Here is a 12,276-nt window from a genome sequence, read left to right as displayed (position 1 = left end):
AAACAATAATCAAAACAGTTCAAAGAAAGTCTTTGAATCCTTTAAAGTGTTTCGTATTTTTGGATCATCAGAGATTCCAGTTAAGCCATCTGTACATTTGTTATCCAATTCTGACTGAAGGCTGTCCCAGCTGTGACAGGGCGAGAGGCGGGGCTACACCCCGGACATCTCAACAATCTTTCACAGTCTAACAGACAATCATTTACACCTAGAGCCAATTCAAAATTACAGTTTAACCTAGCATGCATGTCCCCGGGCTGTGTGAGAACACACTCAAACACCACACAGGCAAGTGGATCTGAAGCCTACGCCTTGTTGCTATGAGGCCATGGTGCTAACCACCATGCTGTCCCCCAATTCTCCTGTCTTTGTGGGTTCTCTCAGGCATCTTCCCATAGTCCTTTTTTAATTTAGATTTTCCTAAAAATAAAAATGAAGCAATGACAGTAGCATAAAAACAAATCCATATATGAACTGAGAAGCAGGACGTAAAAAGGACTAAGTGAAAACATACAAAATCAGTGGGTTCACTGGTGGAGCTGCTCTCTCATTTTGGCTGCGATCTGCTCTCTCTTCTCGCAGTGCTTTTTCAGGTCTTTGACCTCCACCGGGAGCATGCTGTTCCACACCGTAAGCACAGACTCCTCATCTGACAGCCGAGACAAACAAACACTTTGAACTGATGAAGAAAAAAAGCTGCACAGCAGGATCGCTGCTTTCAAGGTCGTGTGAGAAACAATGAACCGTCGGACTCACCATTTGGATTCTTGTGCTGAGTTTGTCTTCGGCCCAAAACCAGCACCACATTCTCCCTGTTAAGTGTTTCTATTAAAAAAACAGAAAAAAGAAAAATGCAACGTTTTCACACCGACTGACACAAAGAAAGAATCAATGAACTTGGTCATCAATTTTTAATTTCTTCTTTACTTCAACTTCTTATTTTTTCTTGGGGCAAAATAATGTTGATGTGGTTTTTCCCCTTAAGCAATCTTCAGTATGAACATGAAACAGCAGTGTGTGCAGGAAACACAATTTCAATCACAGGTAATGTTTTAAGAGGTACTTGAACTGCCTGGTGTCCTGTTACTACCAATCTCACAGTAACCATCAGCAGTAAGAAGGTATTGGACCACAGACGCCCTGTACATGAGCACATATCTGTGCACTGATGAGGGAGCTGTTCCACAAAATATTTTTTCACTTTTAATGTACAATTTTAGACAACAACATCGAGTGACATCAGCAAGTTTATAAGGTGCATAAATGTACGAGGCTTCTGTTCCATTAAATGAATGCTGTGATTGGCTTTATTATTATTACTGTAACAATACATCCACACCACCCAGGAACAGTACGGATCTGCAAATCTGGCATGAAATTAAAGGTCAAACTAAAAACAAAAAGGACCCACGTATGAGTGCAGATGCCATGCAGCGGAGAGAATCACAGTGGGGCTCCATGACCTGCAGAATTTGGTGTTTGGGGAGCTCCAGTAGCAGCAGGTGGCCCCTTCTAGTGCCGATCCAGAGCATGGCGGCGTTTGGCAAGAGCAGGGCCTTCACTGTGGCCCAGGAGGGCGACGCCTCAGAGGGCAGCTCAGCTTCTCTGCCGTCCCCGCCTCTGTCACGTCTGCAGGGAACAGAGGGCATTAGCATGCAGCTGCTGTCGTGTGGAAAACTATCAGAATTTTGAAAAAAAAGACTGACAGCAGTCACCTGCAGTTTTCCTGCTCAGTTAGCGTTCTTGCTAAGTGCTCGGTAATGTTTGGTGTCCGTGGGCTGCTCTGCATCATCTTTTACCTTTTATTTCTGATCACTGTGTTCTCATTCTCACTGTTTATTCAGTCAATGTCTGCAGCTAATAATGCAAGAGATCTGCCTCTGCTGTTCACTCTGGTTGGAGGGGGCCTGCTCTATGTCTGTATGCACTACATTCATACTCCAAAGACATGGAGTAGAAAAATACAGTTTTATTTTGTGGAAGTTAGCGGTCAGTGCGACTTAATGTGTAACTGCAGAATAATTTCCATATGTCAATGTGTGTCACGTGCGAGCGTACCTAATAATCTGAGCACAGTCAATACAGTCCACCATCCTCTCGCTCCTCTTGTCCCAAACCTCAACAGTTGTTGTCCTGGCTTTGCTGAGGTACACGTATTTATCCACAACCATACGATACACACACGCCTCGCTCCCCAGTGACCGCTGCTGGCTGGAGGGCGTACGCGCACACACAAACACACAAAGACACACAATTTTGCTGTTACGCAATCAGTTGTAAAGAAGTCCAGATGATTCACATGACCATTTCCAAGTGTTTTGTATTTTTTTAAAAGACAACTCCTGAAACAAAACCTCCATTCATATATTATGTAAATGGAGCTGGAATATATCATATATATGCATTCGTTTACAGAGCGAGCTGCTCGACATTCCCACACAGACTTACTGGGAAAAGAGGTTCGGTCTTGTGTCGATGGACTTGCAGACATCATAGTCAGCAGTGAAGGAAAGGATCTTGGGTCCGCAGCCGGCCCACACAGACCTGCTGTCCAGTGAATGCACCGACTGGCCCAAACACATGACCGGAGTGTTGACGTTGCCCACACTGAGCGTTTTAACCGGTTGGCCATTCTCCTGCTAAAAAACAAGAATTCCAGCTACTAAATGTGCACAATTAGGATGCAACTGGAGTATGTATCAGAATATCATCAGTTAAACAATCAAAAAAGGGATTTTTCTTTATCCTTGAATACTTACCTTGAGCACGGAGTCCTCATAAATGCTAAGAATTCCATCTGCTGTCCCAACCAGCAAATAATTCTTTCTTTGACTAAAAACATCAAATAAAAGAAAAAGAGATAAATAGGGAACATATAGAAGTGGTTATAATACCACCTAAACCGGAGCTGCAGCAGTTATCAGCGCACTTTTCCACATGCTTACGTGCGTCGAGGGTGTACATGGAAGTACAGTGATGTGACGGCGTCGGTGACCCTCTGCAGGTGGTGCCAAGTCGACGTGTCCTGACTGTTGATGACCACTAAAGAGCCAGACTGGGTGCCTGCCACCAGCCAATCGCTGTCCTCGTTTGGGATTTGGACAGTCACGAGGCACAGGACGGGACTGGTGTCGACCTCGAAAGAACCAGCCTGTGAACACAAATTATAATTAGTTTCCATGTTGAGAGAATCATTTTTACCTGATTATAATCTATGGATCCCAAAGAAGATGAAAAGAAATTCAGTTTCATTTATGTAGCACCAAATCACAGCAACAGTTGCTTCAAGGTGTTTTATATTGTAAAGCAAAGACCCTACACTAATACAGAGAAAACCCCAACAATCAGCTGACCCTCCTTCCGAGCCACCACTTGATGACAATGGGAAGTAAAAACTCCCTTTTAACAAGAAGACACCTCCAGCAGAACAAGGTTCAGGGAGGGGCGGCCCTCTGCCACATTAACATAGTGTATCAGTACCTGTGTAGCGACCGTGTTGGTGATCAGGTCCACAGCTGTGATGGATCCCTTCTTCTGGGTCCTGCTGCCTCCACCAAGCCAGACCCGGCGGCTGGAAGAATTGCTGTCGGCGCCAGAGCTCAGAATGAAGCACTCGGCGCTCAAAACCCCGGGAACCACAAGCTCCCTCATAAGACACAGCATTTCACCTGAATTCAACCTGTCAAACACCTCCACCCATAACACACAAACACACACACATACACACACACAAAAGCTTCTTAATTGTGTGTTACTCAGGCAGGACTAAAAATCAAGATCAATCTAAATTTAAATCTGCTGCTTGCACTTCTGCATTTCTATTAGTATGCACTTTACTGCCACTAGGGGGCGGTGGCACCACCACAAACCTCCTCTACAATACCCTGCCTTGTTCACCTTTGTCAGATAAAAAAGGTGAACAAGCTGGTTACGCAGTCTGTGGGTCCTAACCTGAGCAGAAGTGGGTCGATCCTGTGGGCTCTCCTGCAGACACTCCTTTATTAGAACCTGAAAGCTGGGCCAAGGGGAGCAACCATAGTGTTTAACTGGATCTGTGGAAGAAGTAATGCACACTTAGGTGAATTCTCTTTAACTTATGAAATATATAAAACAACACATATAATGTAAATCCAATTCAAATATACTAGTATAAATACTGTGCACTACTTTGCCTTTTTTTTTAATTAATGTGGCTTTAATGTCAAGCATTTAGTTACTTGTACCGGGTCATTATTAGTACCAGGTCTGAGGTGGCTCTCTTTTTCTTAAAATTCACTGTCAGTGATTCTAGGTGAACAGTCGCATTCCCACCTGGCAGCTTTCCCTGAACTGCAATTTCATCAAACTCGCTGGGAAACTTCATGCCGTCTGAAATGCGCTCGCCACGCGTCATCAGGTCGTAGAGCAGCAGGCCGAACGAGAACACATCAGCCTGCTGATTATAAATCACATTACCTCGGGCAACCTCTGGAGCTCGGAAACCTGTAATCAGTTCATAACAGTATGACATCATAAAGCAGTCCAATCAAAGAGGTCACAAAAAACACAAAGACAAATATGTCTTCAAAATCTGATTTGTAAAAATAATTTAATATTCTGATCGCATGACAGATGACTCATGAGCAGCCCTTAAAATGAAATACCAATTTTTTTAAAAAACAGGCACTTTGGACTCTGACCTGCTGTCCCCTCGGAGCTTCTTACTCCCATGCTGCAGCAGTACTGAGCGATGCCGTAGTCTGTGATCTTGGCGATGATGTCAGAGTCGGTCTTCAGGTTGAACAGGAGGATGTTGTGAGGCTTCAGATCCCGATAGATGATCATGGCTGAGTGAAGGTACCTGATCACGCAGGTTTGACAAAAAGCCAGCAGGTTAGTCGATTTCTGTACTTTACACGGGCATTTAAATCTGACTTAAAGATGTTTTTATGGTGGTTAAAATCAAAGTCATAATCTTAAAATTAGTTGATGATTATGTGAAGGATTTCTTGACGCTGGGTTAACATAACATGTCAGATGTCAGCGGTTCTTCACTCTTTACCTGAGCCCATCTGCCACCTGCAGGGCAATCCTGTGCTGGAGCTTTTGGTTGAAGCTAACATTCTTCTTTTGGAAAAGGGAATCCAGAGAGCCGCGCAGAGCCAGCTCCATCACCAGGACCTGAGGAGTCGAGCCGGCTGCCAGCAGGCTCACCAGGCTGGGGTGACGGAGGCGACCCAAAACGACTAATTCCTGAAAAACAGGGAGAAATGTGAATCGATGAAGGCAAAATGCATCAAAAGTTTAGATCTGAAAAGGCTGGTGACATTTGCAATTTCTGACAAATACAAAAAAAACAGAGGTCAGGTAGATGTGCAACTCTTCCTGCTGAAACAGTTTATGTCTAATCACTGCTGAGCCACAAGGACAGTGAAGACACAGGTGTGTGGGACACAGAGATGTTAGGAAGAGGAATGTTGGGACTTTGGTAAGCAAAGTTTCAGTGGTACCTGTCTGAGGAGTCTGTAGATGTAAAGCTCAGAAGCATGCTTGTTGAATATCTTCACAGCTACATCTTCGTTCTTATAGACGCCTCGATAGACAGTTCCAAAGCCACCGTCCCCTGTTAACAAAACAAATATGAAAGAATTAAGAAACAAAAATTAAACTAAAACAGGAAGGTTCAAAATTAAAAATGATGCTTTTAATAATCTGCTTTTTCATAAAAAACAGAAATTATCGGGACATTGCACAGCCGTACCCAGTCGGTTCTCTAAAGACAGATCTATATCCAGTTCTTCACTGTCCAGTGTTGTTCCTGCAGGCTGGTCACTCAATAACAGATCAGGGGCTGTTTGAAAGACGGGAAGAGTGCAGGGCCGATTTTCTGCACTCGCTCCCAAAAAATCTATAATCAACAAAGTAATCATTTTAGACTCCTTGAATCCTGCATGCATGTGTAATACAAAATCGACCCGACTAAGGAAACAATACAAGTGCTGATGTTTTAGAGCATGCACCTGTAAAAATGTCTTCCAGGGGAATCTTCCTCCACTCCTGCCCATCCTCTGGGCTGTACAGAGCCCACTTCTTCAGCAGAGCTTCTCCACTGCCGTGCATGTCGGTGTTTAGCAGGCCGGGAAACCATTCCTCCAGCAGGGAGTCAATGTGATCCACCACCTGACCCAGCAGCAGCCGGCCTGGGGGAACGCAAATGGCTTACAAAGGAATGTAAACTGTTAAGACAACAATTGCAGACACCTCTATAACTCAGTAATAATTATCAGTACTGTAATGCGTTTTCAGCCCTGCATGTCATAGTGTTGATAATGCTGATAATGTGTTTATTTAAAGCCATTTTTATGAAGGTTCATTGTGACTAACCCAAAAATGGAAGCGTGGCATCCAGTTTTTCCACTTTAAGTAGTTTCATTTTACTGTGACACCACCATAGAGTCACACCACCCTGAGCTCGCCCGATCTCGCCTCAGCTCTCTGTGGTCGTTGTGTTTTTATTGCTTTCAAACACTGGATAATTTCAGGATAATTATCATGCTTAACTACTACAGCACCTTTGCATGATGCAGGCACGGTTATTCTGACACAGCTGGAGGGGTTTTCCTCCACCAGACAGTACGCCTCCTGGGACCAGTTTAGGTAAATTCCTCTCCTCCAGTAGATCCGGTTGGGTCGGACCATTTTTTCTGGATAGCACACAGTGTGAGATGCATTCAGTTAACAACTGGCTTCTTTAAATATTGCACTGAAGAAGTCAACTGATGTACTGCTGTATGTTTAATTTACCCCTTCCACAAAGCAAGTAGGAGGATGCCTCTAGCAGGCGGCTGATCTGCCGAGACCAGTAATCCATGGGGAAGTACGGCATCTCATACAGTCGGACGATCACCTCAGAGTTCTCACAGTGAGGCAGTTCTATTACGGGTCTGTGTTTGGACAAACTGTGGATTTTGGGTTGAGTGGTTAGCGTGTGTGAAGCAGTTATTTGTTGATTGTATTTCCGCAAAGACACAGCCTACCTGCTGGGTACCAGCAGCTGGTCCTCGCCAAACGGAAGAGCAATCTGAAACTTCTCCAGCAGCTTCAAGAACTGTGTCAGGTGACTCTTTGGGAAACACTTCGTCTCAGACAGAAACTTTTCCACGACAGAGCGCTGGACCACTCCTTTAGGATGCTCCCAGTAGCCACAGCTCTTTAAGGTCAGTTTCTGCACAGAGGAAAGATAATACAAGCATCTGTGCATTCAACAATTCTCACACAACCATCCTCCAAGTTGTAAACCTCTCAGTAAATCCTCCTCCTCATCATTATTGTCATATTCTGATGCTAGAAGGACAAATACAGAAAGTCTTTACCACCTTAAGGTTCACAATTGAATTGTGAACCTTAGATTCTATTTTTCTATCTAATTAAGATTATTTTAGTGTCATTTTCAACCTCTCTCAGATATTTGTTTCTGTTAAGTTGTATTTCTATACGTGTTTTGTCTGTGTTCTTGCTGCTCTAACACAGTAATTTGTTAACTTTTAAGATGAATAAACTATTTCTTTTTCTTAAAAACCTGAAAAAAAACAAATGCATGTGTTTCATAACAAGAAGGGCTACCTGTGAGATGACACTGCATAGCCACTGTGGGTCAATAAAGTAAAGCTCCTGAAGCTCAAGTGCAGGATCATCGAAGTGCAATAGAACCCCTGCAGTGACAAAGATGCAACAAAACCTGTCAGATGAAGACGCAACGTGAAAACACAAAATATACTCAGCAAACTGGATATCCAGGCTACTCTGCAGGATATCACTGTGTGAGTGTGAAGTGCTGAGGCAAAGCTGCTATTTATTTTCAAAGCTAAAAATTCAGTTGAAAAGTGTTTGAGTCCTGTTTATTAGCCTAATTCAGACTGACCGACTTCGCTGAGGAAGTGGATGGCATGAGGGAGCTCAGCTTCCTCCAGCTGCAGCTGACTCTCTTGGATGAGCTGCAGGAGCTCATGGTGCCTGAGGACAGGGAACTCTGGAGGAACCCTGGCTCTTTCCTGAAGAATCCGGCGCTCCAGCTCCACGTAGCTGTCTGGCACCAGCTGACCCATCACGGGCTGGTCTTGTATCTATGAGGGGAACAGGATATGAATGCCTTCATTAACTCCTTTGGCACTGAACAAACTGGAGTATGTAAATGAAATGAGATGAGATAATGTCATCCCACAGTTCGTAGTCGGACCATCCAGTCATTCGTGAAATCCTTTTAACATAATTGACAAAGTGGTGCAGATCATGTAAATGATAATTATAAGTGTGTTTTTAATTTCATTGTATAACTTACTGTTGCACAGCTAAACTATGACCATTACCCTGCAGTAATAAGATCTTGTTTTTCTCAACTTGTTGCATTATTTAAAGAAATTATTAGCATATTAGAATATACACTCTCTAAATGAGGATTGTGAGCTTTACTGATCGAACAGAGAATATTTAAGGTTCTGTACGATTCAGTCCATTCATTTTTTGCAGCCTTTAGGAATATTATTTAATTAGTTAGTTCGAGTTATAAGAGATGAATGGAGGGAATTTCACATTTCATGTAGATTGTGGGGGAAATTAGTGTGAATTTGCAGGGCAATCTACTCCCTATGTGCCAATTCACATACAAAGACCCAAGCAGTGTTTTCAATAATGACAAGTAAGAGCAGCGCAAACTTGCAGTTTAAACACTGGGTACAGCTGGTGACTGTGTGGCTCTCAAGAGACTTGAGAGACTCCAGAGGAGAGTTACGCAATTACAAACTGCTCCACCATGTAAACCTGTAAAGAGCTGACCAATGCCTTATTCCAGGAAGCAGGTATAGCTAACAACTCAGTCACCGTGAACTTCACCTGGCAGGCTTTCTTCAACAAACTCGGGGTGTCTCCTTCCCTCCTGCACCTGAACCAGCAGACAGACACCCCCGATTCACTTCCTCATGCTTAAAGTCACAGCTCAAAGACCAGACAAATGAATTCATTTGATGAAGCTTATGTATTGTTTTTGTCTTTTTACACACACACAGAAATCCCAGTTAGGCATGAGTTTGCTATGCCTAACTGGGATTAAGTGCAGAATTATAAAGGGCTCAGCTGCAAACACTGAGGGTGAGGACTCAGTGTAGAGCTACAGGACGGAGACAAAGTTTTGGCACTGCACTCACAGCTTTGAGCCATCCACCTGTGCAAATTACACACATCCACCCCCCCCCAGAGTCCAAATAATTTAAACCGCCACACCTTTCCCTGACCTCATGATGATTTCCATCGAGGTCAAAGAGAAGCGGTTAGGAAAGGATAGTAGGAGATCATCTTTTTGGATTATTCAAACGCACCCTTAGTCTCCTTATGTTTCCTTTTACCTTGAAGCTGGTGACCTCCCGGACAATGGCCTTACGGAGTCTGGCGATGGCATCCGAGTCCTCACAGACTGAGACCATGTAATAATCCCTGATAACAGGGAAGCCTTGGTGGATCAGGATCTCCTGTCTGATTTTGCTCAGGCAGTTCTGCAGCTGTGAGTCCTCACTCACATCTGTGTGGGTGCCCACCAGAATGACTGGAGACAGCGGTGCTACTGCCTGAAGATGTAAAAAAGAAATAAACAAATGAACAGAAGATACATTAAAATATCCAGATGAACTGTTAACTTAAATGCTGCCCTACTACAGACTCAGCTCAGATCAGACCAGGAGAATGATTACAAGTTCACAGACATTTATTTCTTATGATTAGATTTACTTTGATGTTGAAGAGCCAAGGTTTGAGAGCGTCCACTTGACTAGTTCCCTTGCTGATGTTGTAAACTACCAGGTAGAGAGCTCTGGACGTCAGGAAGTGAGGGTGAGAACCACTGAACTCCTCTCCTCCTGTGGGGTAAAGATACGGGCAGGGACTCTAAATCACAGCGGGTGTAATAAGATATCCAACTGTCAATTTATCTATTCAGATTTGACAAGAGGGCCAACCTGAAAAGTCCCAGACATTCAGCACCATTTTCTTCTTGTCTCGTTCCCTGACGGTCCAGTCGCGGACGTCAATGCCAAAAGACGTCTGTTTTGAGTTCAGCTGCGAGCGTTTTAGCTTCATCAGCTGCTGGATCAGGCTGGTCTTTCCACTGCCTGCGTTCCCCACCACGATGAGCTTCATCCGATAGTATGGCACTGCCTTCTTCAGCCGCTGCTGAAGGAACCTGACAGGAGAGTATATAAGGTTCTTTATATGGATAACATCAATGAAAAAAAACAAACAAAGCAGCAGAAAGTCAACCCCGCCTGACCTGACTATGTCTTTTGTCTTGCTGCCAGTGAGTTTGAGGTCCAGCTGCAGCTGAAGGCCATCTAGTGGCAGGTCCCACAGTCTGCTCAGTTTTCCCATTTCATCTGGGAATGAGCGCAGGTTAGTGTTATGACTCACATCCAGGGAAGTCAGGCCTTCCAACAAGCCAATCTGGGGAGGGATCTGAATGCAAACAGCACAACCCTCAAAGACAACCCTTTACAACAATGTGTTGTTTACATTCTAGTGCTGTATATGCTCTCTTTTACCTCAGTGAGCCTATTGGCACTAAGGTGGAGTTTCTCCAGTCTGGTCCATTTGTGGATAGGTCCACTCAGATCCAGAGTCTGTATGCAGTTCTGACTGAACATCAGCTCTCTGATGATGCTGGACACCCAGGACGCCGGGCCAGGCAGAACAACGATGCTGTTGGTTCTCATATCTACTGACCGTAACCTGACAGTACGGATCATGCAAGTAGAGAATCAGAATCTTTGAGGATTTTTACAATTTTATTACTGATAAAACTTTTGAATTAAAATATAAGAACAGAAGGTGAGGATCTGGCTTACACTGGAAGTTCAAGTACAGCCTCGGGAATTGATGCAAAGCTATTGTTTGCAAGTTTTAGTGTCATAATCTTAGATGGCAGCCGGGACAGGGAACCTGGAGAACACAAAAAAATGTTTCTACTTTAAAAAATATAATATAAATGCAAATCAATCATTCTTGAATAAATCTAAATTACAAACATCTGATGAAACCTGTAGCATGAAGCTCTTTTTTCACTGTATGTTTAGATAGTAAAATACTACCCAGACTGAACTGACGGTGAAAGAATTAGTGTGGAGTTCATCAGTCAGTTGGTAATACCCACAGAGTTTGTTCATAGAGACATTCAAAGTTTCCAGTTTGGGGCAGCTTCTCAGGAAATCTGCAGAAATATTCTCCACACCGTTCTTGCTCACATCAAGCAACTTAATCTCAGGCAGACAAAGAGGTGTGCACAGCTCAGTGATACAGTTTCTGAAAAGAAAGAAAATCACCTTCACAATTCTGCAAATGACGTATGTGGATCCACGATAAGATTCTTTGATGTAAAACTATCAATTTCCTTAAAAACCCTACCCTTCCATATAAAGCTCCTCCAGCGTATGCATGGTGTGGCCCAGCTCGAAAGGGAATGTGGTGATTTTGTTGAACGAAAGGTTGAGCTGCTTCAGTGTTGGACAGGTAACATCAGGGTCAAAGGTCAGCTGCGGGCCAACGCAGTTACGAGAGGCGTTCAGCATGCTCAGCGAGGGCAGAGACAGCAGCTCCTGTGGCAGCGACTGGAGCTGATTCCCCTGCAGGTCTAGTCGAGTCAAATTCTTCAAATTCTGAGTCAAAAAACAGAAAGAAAAAAAAAACGTAGCCCACGTTTTTATATTTTAGTTCTTTTTATTAGTGCAGATCAAATGCAGACCTTACCAGGCAGAGCTCAGAGGGAAACTCGAGCAGACAATTATAGCTCAGGTCCAGACGGTGGATATGCCACAGCTGCTGCTGGACAAAGCCATCGTTGAGACAGGACAGGGAGTTCAGCTCATTCCCAGATAGGTCCAGCAGGTGGATCCTCTCTTTCTCTTTGGGCAGAGCAGCAGAGTTCTCGGCAGACCCCAGCACTGACAAGGCGATAACAAGAGCAAAAGCAATAGTTTCATTACTTAGATACCTTTTATCCAATTAAAACCAACACACAAGAGCACCAGATTCACTTCAGATATGATACAGAGCTACAGACAGGTGTGGACCAGGAGTCGTGCCTGTTGACATGTCACAGTGCCATCATTACACTCAGTAAGTCTTTTACAGTGTGGACAAACAAAAACACAATGGCGTGTGAAGGAAAATACTGCTGCAACACAAAACATAGCAGCAGCATGCTGTGGGTTTATAGTTACAGAAATAATCTTTGGTCAGTGATGACGGGGGGGCAGTCCC

At 43.9% G+C, this 12,276-nt stretch overlaps 1 protein-coding gene across 1 annotated transcript in view; it reads right to left on the bottom strand.

Moving 5' to 3' along the window:
* The window catches only part of lrrk2 (leucine-rich repeat kinase 2), a 30,704-nt gene that overhangs the window by 818 nt on the left and 17,610 nt on the right, over positions 1–12,276 (bottom strand). Inside the window, exons 23-51 of the mRNA XM_031731863.2 lie at positions 11,764–11,957; positions 11,422–11,672; positions 11,171–11,319; positions 10,866–10,959; positions 10,563–10,749; positions 10,295–10,476; positions 9,984–10,207; positions 9,757–9,884; positions 9,378–9,596; positions 7,901–8,102; positions 7,603–7,691; positions 7,017–7,204; positions 6,784–6,938; positions 6,552–6,683; positions 6,000–6,179; positions 5,741–5,887; positions 5,490–5,602; positions 5,042–5,232; positions 4,680–4,840; positions 4,312–4,482; positions 3,952–4,052; positions 3,481–3,690; positions 2,946–3,151; positions 2,760–2,832; positions 2,449–2,639; positions 2,059–2,211; positions 1,412–1,629; positions 757–825; positions 515–649 (exon numbers count right to left, since the gene is read on the bottom strand). Of these exons, the coding sequence (XP_031587723.1) occupies positions 528–649; positions 757–825; positions 1,412–1,629; positions 2,059–2,211; positions 2,449–2,639; positions 2,760–2,832; positions 2,946–3,151; positions 3,481–3,690; positions 3,952–4,052; positions 4,312–4,482; positions 4,680–4,840; positions 5,042–5,232; positions 5,490–5,602; positions 5,741–5,887; positions 6,000–6,179; positions 6,552–6,683; positions 6,784–6,938; positions 7,017–7,204; positions 7,603–7,691; positions 7,901–8,102; positions 9,378–9,596; positions 9,757–9,884; positions 9,984–10,207; positions 10,295–10,476; positions 10,563–10,749; positions 10,866–10,959; positions 11,171–11,319; positions 11,422–11,672; positions 11,764–11,957 (4,700 nt within the window). The 3' untranslated portion in view covers positions 515–527. The remainder of the gene's footprint in view (positions 1–514; positions 650–756; positions 826–1,411; positions 1,630–2,058; positions 2,212–2,448; positions 2,640–2,759; positions 2,833–2,945; positions 3,152–3,480; positions 3,691–3,951; positions 4,053–4,311; positions 4,483–4,679; positions 4,841–5,041; positions 5,233–5,489; positions 5,603–5,740; positions 5,888–5,999; positions 6,180–6,551; positions 6,684–6,783; positions 6,939–7,016; positions 7,205–7,602; positions 7,692–7,900; positions 8,103–9,377; positions 9,597–9,756; positions 9,885–9,983; positions 10,208–10,294; positions 10,477–10,562; positions 10,750–10,865; positions 10,960–11,170; positions 11,320–11,421; positions 11,673–11,763; positions 11,958–12,276) is intronic.

Source organism: Oreochromis aureus, linkage group 7 (genome assembly GCF_013358895.1).
Source record: "Oreochromis aureus strain Israel breed Guangdong linkage group 7, ZZ_aureus, whole genome shotgun sequence".
NCBI classification, from domain to species: Eukaryota; Metazoa; Chordata; class Actinopteri; order Cichliformes; family Cichlidae; genus Oreochromis; species Oreochromis aureus.
This window is presented reverse-complemented; position numbering and strand designations above follow the sequence as displayed.